Source organism: Chiloscyllium punctatum, chromosome 42 (genome assembly GCF_047496795.1).
Source record: "Chiloscyllium punctatum isolate Juve2018m chromosome 42, sChiPun1.3, whole genome shotgun sequence".
Classification (NCBI taxonomy): domain Eukaryota; kingdom Metazoa; phylum Chordata; class Chondrichthyes; order Orectolobiformes; family Hemiscylliidae; genus Chiloscyllium; species Chiloscyllium punctatum.
Window position 1 is genome coordinate 537,279 of NC_092780.1, and position 18,608 is coordinate 555,886.

The 18,608-nt window shown below is 39.6% G+C and overlaps 1 protein-coding gene across 1 annotated transcript in view; it reads right to left on the reverse strand.

Moving 5' to 3' along the window:
- Positions 1 to 1,311: 1,311 nt before the first annotated feature.
- plekhh3 (pleckstrin homology, MyTH4 and FERM domain containing H3) overlaps positions 1,312 to 18,608 on the reverse strand; it is a 71,124-nt gene continuing 53,827 nt past the window's right edge. The window contains exons 11-13 of the mRNA XM_072561147.1: positions 11,239 to 11,694; positions 7,096 to 7,287; positions 1,312 to 1,746 (exon numbers count right to left, since the gene is read on the reverse strand). Coding sequence (XP_072417248.1) covers positions 1,654 to 1,746; positions 7,096 to 7,287; positions 11,239 to 11,694 — 741 coding nt within the window. The 3' untranslated portion in view covers positions 1,312 to 1,653. The remainder of the gene's footprint in view (positions 1,747 to 7,095; positions 7,288 to 11,238; positions 11,695 to 18,608) is intronic.

Consider the following 18,608-nt stretch of genomic DNA (forward strand, 5'->3'; position numbering starts at 1 on the left):
TTTTACACCTTTCCCCTCTTCCCTTAAGCCAATGCCCTCTAGTTTTAGACTCACCCCACCCTAGGGAAAAGACCATTTCTAATTATACCATCCATGCCCCTCATGATTTTATAAAACTCCATGAGACCACCTCTCAGCCTCCCATACTTCAGAGAAAATAGCCCCAGCCTATTCAGCCTCTCCCTATAGCTCAAACCCTCCAACCCTGGCAACATCCTCATAAATCTCTTCTGAACCCTTTCAAGTTTCACAACATCCTTCCTATAGGAGGGAGACTAGAATTGCACACAATACTCCAAAAATGGCTAAACCAATGTCCTGTACAGTTGCAACATGACCTCCCAACTTCTATACTGAATGCATTGACCCATAAAGTCAAGCATACTAAACACCACCTTCACTATCCTATCTACCTGTGACTCCATTTTCAAGGAACTATGAACCTGCACTCCAGGGTCTGTTCAGCAATATTCCCCAATACCCGAGCATTAAGTGTATACGTCTTGCCCTGACTGGCCTTTCCAAAATGTAACACCTCACATTTATCTAAACTCCACCTGCTACTCATTGGCCCATCTGATCAAGATCCCATTGTACTCGGAGGTAACCTTTTCTGTTCACGACACCTCCAATTTTAGTTTCATCTGCCAACCTACTAACCAACGCCCCTCCCAAAGTTCACACCCAAATCATGTATATAAATGCCAAAAAGCTGTGGACCCAGCATTAATCCTTGTGGCATAACCGGAGTTATTTATTTGGAAGCACAGCTTACAAGACACATGTTGGACTATAACCTGGTGTTGTGACCTTTAACTTTGTCCACCACAGTCCAACACCAGCATCTCCACGTCATGGTCTTATAATGTTACTGAGGAACCCCTGCAGCTACCTCCTGTGGTAGTAATGATTGACTCCAATAAATTACAACCATCTTCCCTTTTATCCAGGTATGACTTTAACCAGCCTATGAGAGCCCCCTCCTATTAACTTTCATTTTACTCTGACTCCTTGATGGCGAAGGTAATACTTCTCACTTGCCCTTGAGTTCAGTACTTCTTTATATCTTTGGACCAAAGATATAATGTCGTTTCCACTTTGTTCCCACCTATACCCATTGATCCTTTGATCGCTTTCAAGAAAATCTTAATGCACTCAGGCTACAACTGACAGATTCTTCATTTTTCCTGTGGCATATGTTAGGCTAACATGCCTATTGTTTTCTGTTTTGGAGTATAGCTTTTTCTGTTTTGGAATATAGCTTAGAGATTTAAAATAACTGTACATTAGTAAATAAACCAGTAAATCTAATTTTCTAGTACTAAAATAAGTTGTTTTAATTTTGATAGTTTTTACATATTGCACAAATTCATCTGTACAGCATAGTGCAGTAAATGTACATTTCAATAAAGAGGGAACATGCAGTGTACCGTTAAATAAAAAAATTATTTTCATTGCATAGTGAGTTTAAGATTCAATATGGAAGTCCCTGTGTAAAACTAAAGCTGCCAGCAGCTTTAAACAATGAGTTTGATCATTATAGTTGACACTGTTTTTTTTGTAGCTTCAGAAGTATACAAATTGATATAATAAATTACCTCCTGATTCTTGAGAATTTGGTACATAGTTTCCCGTACACTGCTTGAACTCTGTCTATATTGAGCAGTAAAACTGCACAGTAACCAAATGTTTCCAGACTCTGGTTACTCCATATTCTACCAACAGAACAGCAGCGGACGACGGATGCTGGAAATTTGAGATAAAAACAAATGCTCAGTAGGTCAAGCAACATCTGTCGAGAGAAACAAAGGTAACATTTCAGGTCAGTGATCTTTCATGATCCTGCCTGACTGCTGAGTATTTCGAGCACATTTGTGTTTTCTTTTGTTATCAGCAGTCCTTGAGCTCTTTGGGTTTATATAATAGAGTTGCAACCTTTTTAAAAGGAAAGCAGTAAGTTCATGGAGTTATGATTCTCAAGTTAGGGTGGGTAGTGTTTTAAAAGCAGAAAGACAATTAATTTTCAATGTTTCCTGATTTCTAGGTACAGATTAATATTAATCAAGACAGTGACAATTTCACCTCAACGTAGTATCCGTGATGAATCATAAACACTGTCTGAGATTTAAGTATTCTAATCCCGGCTTGGTTCCTCTTGCTCTTCCATCACCCGGTACACAATCAGAGTCAAAGCAATTGTCCACTTTAATTATATGAAAAGGAATTGGGATTCTTTGCAGCAATTACAGCTTTTGTTGATATCGGGGAAGATTTCACTGGAATAATTCACATTTTTATATAAATAAAAGAGGCGTGAACTGTTTTGCTCTTCCGCAGCCCCAGACTTTAAGGCCTTTGTCTGAGAACAGCACAGGATTCTTTCACTCCACTTGCTGCCTTCAGGATAGTTCAATAAGCCAAGACGTTTGATTCTGACACCTCAATTTTCTGACTAAGATAAACTTTTGTTACTCAGGTGGCTTATAACGTGTTAAATCTTTTAAGTGAAGTTGAACCAACCAAAAGTTGGTAAAAAGGGACCAACTTCTTGCTGCAAGAGCTTGTACAGAGATCGTTGGCAAGAATGAAAGACTAAGTTAAGATGATGCATACTATCTATGTATGGTGTGCTAAGGCCTAATAATGCTGTAGTAATGAGGAAAGTGAAATGTTTCACCAGTATTTCTCCCACTGTGCTCTGCTATGTTAGATGCCCAACAGGGTTCAAGCTTCTTCTGTGCTGGAATCATTGTGCAGGTTACAATGGTGACTGTTGGCCAGGCTACCTGTTATGATTGGTCTACTTCGATGATCACCAGATCGAGTCGAGGATTTGAAGTGATTGGCGCTGTAAATTGTAATCAGCTGGACAATCTCTTGGGCCTAAGAGTTTTTAAAAAATCAGAAAAGCAATCAGAAACCATTTCTTCACATCAGCCAGCCATGTTGTAACTCACTAAGAGAGACTGTCTAATGGTATATTGTGGAGTGGGGTGATGTGGGGGAACTGTGCGCGTGTGTGTGAGTGTGTGAGAGAGAGAGAGAGAGTATCTAATCAAATTTAGAAGAAGATAAGTGAAAAGGGAATTCAGATTTAATTATCGTCCTGTGACAATCATTATGTTGACTGAAGCAAGCAGGGAGCTGGGAGTAGTAAGTGTTTGTCAATTCAAAATGGAGTTTCCAGGTAACACAAAATGTGCTTAATGGTCTGGGACATAGTTTTGTATTTTTGAATGTGTGATACAACTCATGAATACAACCCAGAGAATCACCTTTGTATTTCTGTGCTTGTCCAAGTATTAGATGACACATTTTACATAGAATATTCTAACTAAATCATTTTTTTAAAGTATGTTTGTATATGAATTTAGCAGCTTGCCTCATCATAAAGGATCCATGGGAATTGCTCAGTCAGATTATACTCTATGAAATTATTCAGGAGTTGTTTACCCATGGGTATTGATTGTGGGAAGTTCAAAGCAATGGGAAAGATGGCCTGACTATAACCATTTCTAATAAGGGAAATTAGGGATGGTATCAGATCGAAGGAAGGAGCATGCAAATTGGCCATAAACTGAGTAGATCCAAGAATTAGGAACAGTTCAGATTTCAGCACAGAGATATACAGCATGGAATCAGACCCTTTAGTCCAAGCCAGAGGCCTCTTAAATGTTGCAATTGTACTAGCCTCCACCATTTTCTCTGGCAATCCATTCCACACACGGACCAACCTCTGCATGAAAACGTTGACCCTTAAATGTCTTTTATATCTTTCCCCTCTCACCCTAAACCTATGCCCTCTAGTTCTGGACTCCCCCACCTCAGGTAAAAGACCTTGTCTATTTACCCTATCCATGCCCCTCATGATTTTATGAACCCCTAAAAGGTCACCCCTCAGCCTCCAACCCTCGAGGGAAAACAGCTCTAGCCTATTCAACCTCTCCCTCTCGCTCAAATCCTCCAACCCTGGCAACATCCTTGTAAATCTTTTCCGAACCCTTTCATGTTTCACAACATCCTTCTGATAAGAAGGAGACCAGAATTGCACACAATATTTCAACAGTGGCCTAACAAATGTCCTGTACAGCCGCAACATGACCTCCCAACCCCTGTACTCAATACTCTGACCAATAAAGGAAAGCATACCATCACCTTCTTCACTATCCTATCTACCTACGACTCCACTTTCAACGAGTTTTGAACCTGCACTCCAAGGTCTCTTTGTTCACCAATACTCTCTACAACCTTACCATTAAGTGTATAGGTCCTGCTAAGATTTGCTTTCCCAAAATGCAGCACTTCCCGTTTATCTAAATTAAACACCATCTCCTCAGCCCATTGGCCCATCTGATCAAGATCCCTTTGTAATCCGAGGTAACCTTCTTCGCTGTCCACTACACCTCCAATTTTGGTGTCACCTGCAAACTTACTAACTGTACCTCTTATGTTCACATCCAAATCATTTATGTAAATGACAAAAAAAGTAGAAGGCCCAGCACCAATCCCTGTGGCACTCCACTGGTCACAGGTCTCCAGTCTGAAAAACAACCCTCCACCACCACCCTCTGTCTTCTACCTTTAAGTCAGTTCTGTATCCAAATGGCTAGTTCTCCCTGTATTCCTTGTGAGATCTAACCTTGATAATCAGTCTCCCATGGGGAACCTTGTCGAACACCTTACTGAAGTCCATATAGATCACATCTACTGCTCTGCCCTCATCAATCCTCTTTGTTACTTCTTCAAAAACTCAATCAGGTTTGTGAGACATGATTTCCTACACACAAAGCCATGTTGACTATCTCTAATCAGTCCAAATACATGTGCATCCTGTCCCTCAGGATTACCTCCAACAACTTGCCCACGACCAACGTCAGGCTGACTAGTCTATAGTTCCCTGGCTTGTCCTTACCAGTTTTCTTAAATCGTGGCATCACATTAGCCAACCTCCAGTCTTCCTGCACCTCACCTGTGACTATCAATGATACAAATATCTCAGCAAGAGGCCCAGCAATCATTTCCCTAGCTTCCCACAGAGTTCTAGGGTACACCTAATCAGGTCCTGGGGATTTATCCACCTTTACCCATTTCAAGATATCCAGCACTTCCTCCTCTGAAATATGGACATTTTTCAAGAAGCCACCATCTATTTCCCTACATTCTATATCTTCCATGTCCTTTTCCACAGTAAACACTGATGCAAAATACTCATTTAGTTTCTCCGCCATCTCCTGCAGCTCCATACAAAGGCCACCTTGCTGATTTTTGAGGGGGTGTATTTGCTCCCTAGTTATCCTTTTGTCCTTAATGTGTTTGTAAAAACCCTTTGGATTCTCCTTAACTCTATTTGCCAAAGCTATCTCATGTCCTCTTTTTGTCCTCCTGATTTCCTTTTAAGTATATTCCTACTGCCTTTATACTCTTAAGGATTCACTTAATATATTCTACCTACACATAAACACATGCTTCCTTCTTTTTCTTAACCAAACCCTCAATTTCTTTAGTCATCCAGCATTCCCTATCCTACCAGCCTTTCCTTTCACCCTAACAGGAATATACTTTCTCTGCACTCTCCTTATCTCATTTCTGAAGGCTACCCATTTTCCAGCCATCCCTTTACCCGCAAACATCTGCCCCCAATCAGCTTTTAAAAATTCTTGCTTAAAACCGTCAAAATTTGCCTTTCTCGAATTTAGAACTTCAACTTTTAGATCTGGTCTATCTTTTTCCATCACCATTTTAAAACTAAGGAGGAAGGTAGATTACAAGAATAAACTTGTGCAAAACACACAAACATGTTATAAAAGCTTCTAGAGGTGAAGGAAAAAATATTAATGAAGACAAACCTAGATCAATTATAATGGTGAACAAAGATAGCAAACTAATTAAATATTTTGAACCATAAATATAGAAAATGCTTTTCAACCCATTGTGTCTGCACAGACAGAAACTGCTCTAAATCTACACTCGTCCCACTTTCTAGTGAAGACACTGATAGGTCAGCAAAATGGACAGGCATGTGGCAGACTGAATTAAATTCAGAGACATTTGAAGTTATACATTTAGGCAGAAGTGATAGGGAGAACCAAAACACTTAATGGCACAATCCTAATCATAGTGCAAGATTAGAGGGACCTCAGTTGCATAGTTATGACTGATCCTGGGCTTCATAAATAGAGATATTCAGTACCAAAATAAAGAAGCAATACTGAACCTTTTATAAAGCTCTCGCTACGCTGCAATAGAGCTTTACGTCCAGTTGTGGTCACCACACTTTAGGAAAAATGTAAAGGTTCTCAAGGTTGCAGAGGAGATAAACCAGAATGATTCCAGGGATGAGGTTTAGGTTGGAAAAATTGGGTTGTTTGCCTTGGCGCGAAGGAGATCGAGGGAGATTTGATCATAGTGTACACAATGACAACAGGTAGATGCAGAACAAGTGTTACATTGAGATAGTAAAAGGGTGAGGGGACTCTCAATTTCAGGTTTTGAGTGAGAGATGCAGGGGAATGAGGAATAGTATTTTTGTGCAGTGAGTGGTAATAACTTGGAACTCATTGCCCACAATGGTGGTGAAAATGAGAATAATGATTTCAAACATAATTGACACTTGAAGGAAATAAACCTACAGGGATAGACTGGAGGAATGGGACTGACTAGATTGATATGCAGTGATGGACTCAAATGAGCCAAATGGCCACCACCTGTCCAATAAATGTTTCAACATTTGTTAGTGAAGAAGAAATCCATGAGCTCCTCATGCTTTATTGGACATCGCATGGAGTAGAGAGATGGACGAGACACCGTGTGTGTTCGTGTGAATGAGGGTTTTGGCAGCAGATGTGGAGTCAAGCTGTAGGCTATTTAAATATGGAGGATATTGGTTAAGCCCGATTCTGGTGACTTTCACGATGAGAAACTCTAGTTGCTTTCCCCTCTGGCAGTGAATGGCAGCATCAGTCAGACTTGCGGGAATGGAGATAAGGGTTGAGGTGGAGGAATGATCAGGATGACAGCAAAAGGTTTAACGGAAACAATGTGAGCTTGTGATTGAATGAATCAGCAACTATAGAAACACAGTATTCTTTGCCATACCTTGCAGGACTCAAATAGCAAGTCCTTTTTCCTCAGAGTAATTTTGAAGGTGTTCCTTTCTGTCACTTCAAATGATGAAATCTGCCGATAATCAAAACTCTCCACAGACTCCACATCTCCTTGTTTGTAGAGAGCAAGACCCTTTGCTCCTACTGCCAACCACAGGGTCTGAGCCACGCTCACTGCCGAATTCTGCAATGCATTCAGAGGGCAAACTTTATCTACTCTTAAAACAGTCATTTGGTCTGGTTCTACTAGTATGAATAAATATTTACTTTTAAGACACAATTTTACTTATACTTAATGAACTCAGTTGCCTTTTTTCTCCCATTTTCTGGGCATATTTTCATGATTGAATTTTATAAATGATGAATTCATAATTAACAACACTTTACAGTTATGTAGCAACTTTATCCATTACAGTACACTTCAAAGGAGTGTAATCAGATAATATACCACATCTCCAAACATTACATTATGGCAGATAGACAGAGATTTACAGCATGGAAACAGACCTTACGGTCCAACTCATCCATGCCAACCAGATACCTTACAGAAATCTAGTCTCATTTGTCTATTCATGTACTCAGCCAGATGCCTTTTAAATGTTGTAATTGTACCACCCTCCGCTACTTCCTCTGGTGACTCATTCCATACACGCACCATCCTCTGCGTGAAAAAGTTGCTCCTTAAGTGCCTTTTAAACCTTTCCTCTCTCACTTTAAACCAGTGCTCTCTAGTTTTCCTCCACCCCGGGGTAAAGACCTTGCCTATTTAACGTAACCATGCCCCTCATGATTTTATAAACCTTTGAAAGGTCACCCCTCAGCCTCTGACGCTCCAGGGAAAAGAACCCCAGCCTATGCAGCCTCTCCCTATAGTTCAAACCCTTCAACTCTGGCATAAATCCTTGTAAATCTTTTCTGAATTCTTTGAAGTTTCACAACATCCTTCCAAGAGCAGGATGACTAAACTCTTGATCTAAAAGACAGATTTTCAGAAAGTTCTTGGAAGGGGGAGAGAATTATGATGGAAATTCAAGAGTGTAGGGTTTGGACAGCTTAAGGCAAAGTTATCCATGGTAGGCTAAAGGAAATATTTCAGCAGTCTAGAATTACAGGAACCTGGTTCTTAAAAATGTAGGAAGACGATGGAGAGGTTCGAACATCAAAATAGAAATTTTAAATAAGGACATGTTTCAACCAGTAACCGATGTACAACAGTGAGCACAGGTGTGAAAGACTAATAGGAGTTTATCTGAGTTAGGATATGGCCAGCAGAAATTTGATGAGCTCAAGTTTAGAGACTACAACGTGACAGTTGGCCAGAGAAAGACTGGAATCGTTTAAACAGGAGGTAACTAAAACATGAATAAGAGCCTCTGCAGCTGATAGGCTGAGGAGAGTGTGAGGGCAGGAAGTAGGCTATTTACCTATAGAGGGTATTAGACAATCCTGACAGCTTTTTTTTCCTTCTCCAGTCCAGCAAAACAGAGGCCAGTACATAATAAGGTGACTTATTATCAAGATCAAAGTCAAGATATCTCACTAACTAGATATCTTTTTACATCTTTCTAGCAATTAAATTCTAACAACAGACTGACCGTATCATTGGTGGATTTTCTTGGCTGAGTTACGCATAGAATTACTATCACCAGGTACAAGTCATGACTAGCAGTTACTAAGCCCATCGGCATTACTGGGTTTTATATGAACTCAGCCAGCAATACATTATCCAGCTTTCCCATGCAATTATTTACTAGTTAGACTTCAGTTCTTGTGAACCAAAGACAGTCAATAAAACAGGATAAAATTACTAAGCAATTGGAGAAATATGAATTTATTGGGGCTAGTTAGTACAGGTTTCAAAAAGGCAGTTTCCCTTGATCAAATGATTAACATCAGTTTCTTGAAATAGCAACAAAGAAAGTAGATGAAGAACCTATTTTGCATAAATCTTTCAATGTGTTTCATACAACTGAGACACAGAATGATGAGATCTTGACTGACAAGGAGAAAGAAGGGCAGAAGCCAAAATGTTGAGATGAAAAGGACTGTTATCAAATGGAAAGGGTGTGATGATTGTAGCTTCACTTGAATTAAATCTTAGTTTTATGGAAATGATTCAGACTTGGGAATTGAGGAGTGAAATTAGAATAAGTTGGTATCTTTGAAGAGGTCATAGGGAGTGACTTGGAGAAGAATTAGACTGGGTATCCTGTTAAAGGGTACGAAAAACAAGTGTGGGAATTGAATTAGACAAGGTAGAAAACAACAGGGGAATGGCAATGAACAACCAACTAGGTCATATTCATTTACAGGCAGTGAATAAGTAGCATTTTTAGCTGAAGTTCTATTGGTTGGAACATTGCGAGCCAATCTTGAGCCAATCAAGAACGTCGATTATCTGAAGGACACAGGCGGGCAGCATTTCGTTCGGTTAACCAATTCCAGATCATCAAATGCCAGATAGTAGTTTAGCCAAGTGTCGGAACCTTGCAATCTTGACGGATAATCAATATTCAGATAATCGAGGTTCTTCTGTAATTGCTTTCATAAACGGCAGTTAAGAGTTCATCACGTTTATGTGTAGCAAATCCAATAAGGGTGGCAGATTTCTTTGCCCATTGTCATCCATGAACCAGATGAGTTTTAAAACAATTTACAAGTTTCATGATTTCCATAACAGAGACCAAAATTTTTTTTTAAAGATCAGGATTTATTTAACGAAATTTAAACTCCCAAGATTTAAGGGCAGAATTTATCCTGCCCTCTGGATTACTAATTCAGTAATGTAACCATTAGTTAATGTACTGTATTGAAATGTATAGGAAGTAACTGGATGGGCATTATACATTGTGAGGGGGAAGTGTAGGATTAGATTTGGTGGCATGAGAGAGGGTACGGGAAGTGTGCTGGAGATCGAATTGGGTAGAAGAGTGGGGAGGTGGCATGTCAGAGTACAGGGAGTGAGAGGAGGACCAGGTGAGATACATACCAAGAAACCTGCACAGACCTCTAGGCAAAATGGCCTCATTTTGTACTTCTGCACTGTAATTACAATAATTGGCATCTTCAGTGCATGAATTACAAAGTTTCACTAATTTGAATAAATATATTGAAATCAGTAGAATGGGAAAGATGGTTATTAATCAGAATCTTAATTTTTATTATTTTTATTACTTTGAGAGAAGGATGGAACTATAAAAATATTCTTACAGGGATGAGATTTACAACTACGGCCACTCTGATTTTTTTCATAGATTATGTACTAATGACATCCTCAGCCTGAACGTGTAAAGACATTAAATATAGATACAGGTGTTTAATGAACATTCTACTGATACAGAAACTTAGCTCAAAGCAACTTTATATTCCCTGTAAAATGCATTAAAATTAATTTTGAACTGGAAGCTTTGTCTCAAAGGTGAGCTGGGGATACAGCCACTTAAATCAGTACATAAACATGAATTATTTGTATATGTATGGCTGTGAACAATTAACCACATCTGTTTGCTTATACAATTTAATATGAAATCTGTTTCAATAGATGACTGCAGTCTGAGGGACTCAGTTTAAACCAGGAAGCAGTCACTTGGAGCCAGTTGTGGTGTCAGGTTTAGATTAACAACGGAGGCTTTAAACTGGATCATCTGATCAGACTAATTCAACCAAGTCAAACAATAATGTCAGAACTTCTCCACGATCTAATTGGAATAAAAAGATCAATGGTTGAGGATGTAGGAAGCTTTGTGTGAGATCAGGAGTTGATGGTAATATTGCGAACCTTCTGCAAGCACTCTTCTCCTGTCCTGACTGAAACTCTCCTGATATTCATTCTCTCAGTTCCTCTTGTCATACTGGGAGAGAATATACTGGCTGAAGTCAGAATTGCAATATATCAAAAATTCTGGGTTTGAGGTTATGTTTTGCTTTATCTGCAAGTAGGTCACAAAGAATAATGAACAGAATTACCAGTAAAAAAGTGAGGTCTGCTTCAGAAACAGAAGATCACCTTAGACAGTGGCTGGATGCTACAGGAGCTGATAGATGTCTACATAATATTATTTACAGTGTTTTTTTTAAAACACACAAACTGCACAAGTTCTGATGCAAAGACAAATAAATTATCCAATGCACTTACCATAAACGCCCCTACTTCGAACAGTGTAGCTCCATATCCAGACCATTCCCTCACTATGCTGAGGTATGTTGTCATAGCTTCCAGTTGGGTCATTCCTGGAAGCTGTTTCCATTGTTCAACAATTGTGGCCATTAAAGCCGCTGCCTCCTCTTTGAGCCGTACTTTTAACAGTTGTTCTTCCTCAAGTTTCTGTTTCTGGGTTGTGCTGCCCCACAGGCTGCTCGCCAGAGCTCCTGGCAGTAAGTGACTCAGACCCTTACTATTTGTGGAAAGTAAAGCCTTTACAGATTGCTGGACCCGAGCCTGGAGAATATGCATAGGAAATAACTCCTGAAGTTTAGGTAGTGGCACATGTGTGGTGAAATCGCGGATTGTAAACTGCAGTCTCAGGGCAGCCAGGGCCAGCAGAGTTTCTTCAGATGCAGGAAAATAGCCTTTTGTTACCATCTCATGGACCTAGTCATAAACAAATCACATTTCTTAAATATAATAATAACCAGAGGATTCAAAATTGGGGCCATACTCTCAAGAATACACAAAAACTTTGATAGGTCAATGGCATTAGTCAGGGATAGTCTAGACTCTGCAGCACTGTTATGACATTAATAATGAGTTCTCATTTTCTGGAAATTTATGTACAATGTTTCCACAAGAATTAAAGTCATTGGAGCAGTTTTATAATATTTTCAGACAAATGAGATCAGCAAATGAGCTGTACATTTCAGACAAATAGGGTGAAAAGGGTATTCTGTGATATATTATCTAAAAATGAATTGGAAAATGTACCAATACCTTTGGATACGGAAGTGAGAAGTTAGAGTTCAATATTGAGGATTCTCGTACAGTTCCAGAGATCTACAGAGTACGTAAGAAGGAACTTTTCCTCAGGACCAGAGGACATCAGTGTAAAGTGACTAATTAAAGAAGCAAGAATAAGGAAATATTTTTGTTTATCCAGTAAATGGTTAAGATTTGAATTGCACTGTCTGATAGAGCGATGGAGGCAGAGTTAATCATTTCAAGAGGGAATTTGATAATTGTTAGAAGCGTTACAGAGAAGGTAGGGGAATAGAAATCATTGAATCATACAATGAGAAAAGTTCTTTGGCCCATTTAGTCTGTACTGCCAAAGATACACTAAATCTACACTAGTCCCATTTTCCAGCACTAGCCCATAGCTGATCAGCATCAAACATCAGGATCAAATGTCTGCTGGATATTCCTACTACTTTCTGTTGTTAGAACCTTAGAGTAGTTACAACACAGTAGGAAAGAGGCCATTCAGCCATCATGTCTGTGTCAGCTGAAAAAATACTAGTGTCTCATTCTAATCTCACTTAGGCCTTAGATGCAGATACAGTTCTTGTTTAAATGAGTTGAGGTTTTTCACATCAACCTCCAAACTAGGCAGCAAATTAAAGGCACCTGTCATCTCTAATCTTTCTACCCAACATCTTAAATCTGTGCACTTCTGCTAAATGACCTCCTCACAAGAACAAACTGGTCTTCTCTGTCTACAATATTCGATCCCCTCATCTCAATTAAGTCACTCCTCAGCCTTCTAAAGAAAACAATGCTAGCCTATCCATGTTTTCCTCATACTTGCAATGTTCAAGTCGTGGCGACATTCTTATAAATAAAAGCAAAACACTCTTGTAAATCACCTCTGGATTCTCTTTATTATGTCCTTCCTGTAAAGAAGTGGCCAGAACTGTACACAAAAATCCAGCTGTGACTCAACCAGTATCTGGTACAGTTCTCACATTACATCCCTGCTCCTGTTTTCAAGAATGAAGGCAATTATCCTTATTCTTTACCACCTTGTGTACCTGTCCCACCACCTTCAGGGATCTCCGGTGTCTCACTTCCTCTACCCTCTCAACAGCCTCCTTTTATTATATATTCTCTTGGTTTGTTTGCCCTGCTCAAATGCATAACCCCTATTTCTCTGGATTGAATTCTATTTGCTGGTTTTTCACCCACTTGATCAAACCACTAATATCAATTGTGAGGAAGGTTCACCAGACCCAAAACGTAAACTCTGATTTCCTTTCACCAGTGGGGGCACAGTGGCTCAGTAGTTAGCACTGCTGCCTTACAGCACTACGGTTCCAGGTTCGATTCCAGCCTTGGGCAACTATCCGTGTGGAGTTTGCACATTCTCCGTGTCTGCATGGGTTTCCTCTGGGTGCTCTAGTTTCCTCCCACAATCCAAAGATGTTCAGATCAGGTGAATTGGCCATGCTAAATTGTCCGTAGTGTTAGGTGCATTAGTCAGAGGGGTTTGGGTTAATCTTCGGAGGGTCGGTGTGGACTTGTTGGGCCGAAGAGCCTGATTCCACACTGTAGGGAATCTAATCTAATTAGTGCTGCTAGACCTGCTGAGCTTTTTCAGCAATTTATCCTGCCAATGACAGCTATCTTGTTCACAATAAGTTATACACTAATTTTTGTATATTCTGCAAATTTCCCAATCATGCCTCTGATATTTATGTCTAAATTATTAACATATAAAACAAACAGCAAAGGACCCAAAGCTGAGCCCTATGAAACACCACTGGAAACTGCTTTCCATTTAAAAAAATAGCAGTCGACCATAACCCTTTGTTTCCTATCATTAAGCCAATTTTGGATCCAACTCATCACATTTACCTATATTGTATGGGCTTTAACTTTTCTAACCAGTCTGCCAAGGGACCTCATCAAATACTTTACTACAATCCATATTGACAAGCTCCACTGCAATATTCTCATCAATCGTTCTTATTATTTCCTCAAAAAAATAAAGTTAATAAATATGACCTTCCCTTAACAAAACCATATTGACTATCCCCGATTAATCTGTGCCTTTCCAAGTAACAGCTAATCTTACCCTTCAGTATTGATTCCAGTCATTTACCCATTTCAGTGGTCAGACTGACTGCTCTATAAATTTTTGAATAATGGTTTGTGGATTTTCAATCCTCTGGTACCTCATCTGTATCTAGTGAGGACAGAAAAATCATCCTCTGCTATTTCTTCTATGGATTCCAGAATAGGATACAAGAATTCATTCGGCTCTGATGATTTATCCACCCTCAAGGAAGTCACTTGCCTCTCATTGTGCTATTTTATCTAAAGTTTCATACTAGATGGGTAGAACTGATACAAGAAGGGGTGATGACTTTGATGGGATTGTACTAAAGGTCCCCAAATAATCAGAAGGAAATCAAGAAGCAAATATGTAGGAAGACTGGGATTGTCATAGTGTCATGACAATCCCAGTCATAGTGTTAAGGGAGAATGATGGGGAGAAATTCATTAAATGCATTCATGCTTTTCAATTAATATATAGATACCCTTTCTAGAGAAGGGGCAAAATTCGACTTCGTCTTGGGAAATAAGACATGGCAATGGCTGAGGTGTTAGTGGAGGAGCACCAAAAGATAGTCGCAGTCCACAAACTAAAGTTATAAATTGAGGAAAAGCCAATTTTGTTGGTATTAGACAGGATCTTTGAAAAGTTGACTGGGGGAGGCTGTTCACAGGTAAAGGGACTCTGGCAAGTGGGAGGCTTTCAAAAGTGAGATAATGAGAGTACAGGGCTAACATGTCTCTGTTACCATGAAGGTCAAGGCTAACAGCAGTAGGGAACATGGAATGTCTAGAGATATTGAGACTCCAAACAAAGTGGAGGCAAATGTCAGGTATACATAGCTGAGATCAAGTGAGTCTCTTGAGGGTTGTACGAGGTGTAGGGGTTCACTTAAGAGGGAAATCAGCAAAATGTGTACATGCGATAGCTTTGGCAGATAGGGTAAAGGAGAATCCAAAGAGATTCTGCAAGTATATTGGGGCAAAAGAGTAACTAGGGGGGAAATAGGACCCCTTAAAGATCAATGAGATCATCGATGTGTGGAACCACAGGAGATGAATGAGATCATAAACTAATATTTCACATCAGTATTTACTGTGGAGAAACATATGGAACCTAGGGAACTTGGCAAAATAAATAGTGATGTCTTGAAAAGAGTCCCCATTACAAAAGTGGTGTTAGCAGTCTTAAAACTCAAAGATTGACAAATCCCCTAGACATGATCAAGTGTATAGCAGGACATTGTGCAAAGCCAGGGAAGAAATTGTGAGGTCCCTAAAAGAGATATTTTTGTCAATAACAGCCAAACATGAGGTGGTGGAAGACCAGAGAATGGCTAATGTTGTGCTATTATTTAAGAAAGGCTGCAAGGAAAAGCCAGAGAACTATACATTGATGAGTGGTGGGCAAGTTATAGTCATACAGCATGAAAATAGACCCTTCGGTACTAACAGTCCACGCCAACCACGTTCCCAAACTAAACTCGTCCCACCTGCCTGCACTTGGCCCATCTCCCTCCAATTCATGAACATACCCAAATGTCTTTTAAACAGTGTAAACGTTTCTCATCCACTGTTTTCTCTGGCAATTCATCCCACACACAAACCTGTATAAAAACTGCACCTTGTTCTTTTTAAATCTTTCTCCTCTCATCTTAAAAATATGCCCTCTAGTTTTGAACTCCCCTACCGTAGGGAAAAGACTCTTCATTCACCTTATCTATGCCCTTCATGACTTTATAAATCTCAATAAGGTCAGCACTCCACCTCCTACTCTCCAGTGAACAACCTCCTAGCCTATCCTGCCTCTCCTTATAACTCAAACCCTCCATTGCCTGGTAAATCTTTTCTGAACCCTCTCCAGTTTAATAATATCCTTCTTGCAACGGGTTGACCAATTTACTCCAGAAGAGATCTCACCAAAATCCTATAGAACTTCATCATGACATCCCAACTTTTATACTCAAAGATCTGAGCAATAAAGGTAAGTGTGGTAAATGCCTTCTTAACCACCCTGGCTACCTGTAACACAAATTTCAACAAATTATGTACCTGACCTCTAGGTCTCTCTGTTCTACACTAACCAGGGCCTTACCATTAATTGTATAAGTCCTGTCCTTATTTGTATTACCAAAATGCAATAACTCACATTTATCCAAATTAAACTCCATCTGCCACTCCTCAACCCATTGACCCAATTGATCAAGATCTCTGCCATCTTAGATAACGTGCCTCATTTGTCCACTATACCAATGATTTTGGTTTCATCTGCAAACGTACTAACCATGCGTTCTATATTCTCATCTAAATAATTTATATAAATGAAAACACAAACAGGCCTAGTAACAATCCCTGTGTAACACTGCTGGTTACAGGCCTCCAGTCTAAGAAACAACTCTCCACCACCCCTCCTCTGTATCCTATCATAAAGACAATTTTGTATCCAATTGGCAAGCTCACCGAATCCCATGAGATCTAACTTTTTTAATAGTTTACCATGCGGAACCTTGTCAAAGGCTTTACCAAAGTCCAAGTGAACAATGTCTACCAATGTGCCTTCAACAATCATTTTGGTTACTTCATTGAAAAACTCAATCAAGGTTCTGAGACACTTTCCTCACACAAAACCATGCTGACTGTCCGTAATCGTTCCTTGTCTCTTCAAACGCACGGAGATCCTATTTTTCAGAATCACCTCCAACAATGTACCCACCACTGATGTCAGACTCTCAGGTCAATAGCTTCCAGGCTTCTCCTTACCGCCTCTCTTAAACAATGGGATGACATTAGCCACCCTCCAGTCCTCTGGGACCTCACCTGCGTTTGTTGATGATACAAATATTTCTGCAAGAGGCTCTGCAATTTCCTCCCTAACTTCCCACAACAACCTGGCATATACTTGATCAGATCCCAGAGATTAATCCACCTTTATATTTTCGAATACCTCCAGCACTACTTCTGTAATGTGAACCATTATCAAAACATCGATATTTATTTCTCTAGCCTCCATTTTTTTCTCAACAGTAAAAACTGATACAAAATATTCATTTAATATCTCTCCCCTCTCCTAAGGTTCAACACAAAGACAAATTTGTTGATCCTTAAGGGATCCTATTCTCTCTCTCTGGTTGCTCTCTTGGTCTTAATCTATCTGTGGCACCTTTTTGGATTATCTTTAACCTTATCAGTCAAAGCTATCTCATATCCCTTCTTTGCCTTCCTGATTTCCTTCTGTACAATGCCCCTACAATCTTAATACTCTTCAAGAGACTGATTCCAGCTGTCTATATCTAATACATGATCCTCTTGCACTCTTATTCATCTTTTTTCATCCATTGTTCCCTAATCTCACCAACCTTTCACTCTAACAGGAACATAATGGCTCAACTCTCGTTATCACACTTTTGAAAGCACCCCGCTTGTCAGTCATCCCTTTACTTGTGAACAGTCTACTCCAATCAACTTTTGAAAGTTATTTCACACCCTTAAACTTTGCCTTATTCCAATTAAGAACTTTAACTTTTATCGAAGGATTATCATTTTCCATAAATATTCTAAAACTAATAATATTATGATCCCTGGGCAGAAAGTGTTTCCCTACTAATACTTCAGCACTTGCCCTGTCTTATTTCCCAAGAGAAGGTCAAGTTTTGCTCCTTCTCTAATAGAAACATTTAAATATTGATAAAGAAAATGTTCTTAAATACCTTTAACAAGCCAGTCAATTTTATTATTCTTACAATCCTATTATTCTTATATAAATATGAATCTCTCTACATGTTTGCTTCTCAATGTCCCTCTGAATATTGGGGAGCCTTTAGTACAATTCCATCAAGGTGATCAACCCCTTCTGATTATGATCACAATCTCCAAAATGGTCATCTACCTGCCCAGGCTCCATTTCATGAAACTAGTTTTTGGTTTGCATTCTCTCATACTGGACTTGTTGCATGTGGCTAAAAATATTATCTTGAATGCAGTTCAAGAATTTTGTGCCCTCCGTTTTTCACAATGTTCATATCCCAGCTGACATTTGGGTGGTTTAAGTTCCCAACTATTATCGCCCAATTGTCTTTGCCCCCAGAAATTTGCTGGCATATCTGTTCCTCTAACTCCCTCTCACTATACGGAGGCAGTCTGGCTACTCCTTTTCTGTTTCTGAGCTCAAGCCATTCTGTCTCATTTGATTCTTCATCGTAGATGTGATTGATTCTTTAAACAATTTTATCAGACTGAATCCTGGGATGGCAGGACGAACACATGAAGAGAGACTAGATTAGTTGGGACTGTATTCGCTGGAGTTTAGAAGAACAAAGGCCATCTCATAGAAATTGCATAAAATTATAACAGGGTAGATCCAAGAAGCACTGACCAGGGAGGCCAGAGCCAGGGGTCACAGTTTAAGGGTATGAAATAGACCAGCCATTTAGGACTGAGATGAGGAGAAATTTCTTCAGCTGAGTCATACAGATCTACAGCACAGAAAAAGGCCCTTCAACCCATTATGTACATATCAG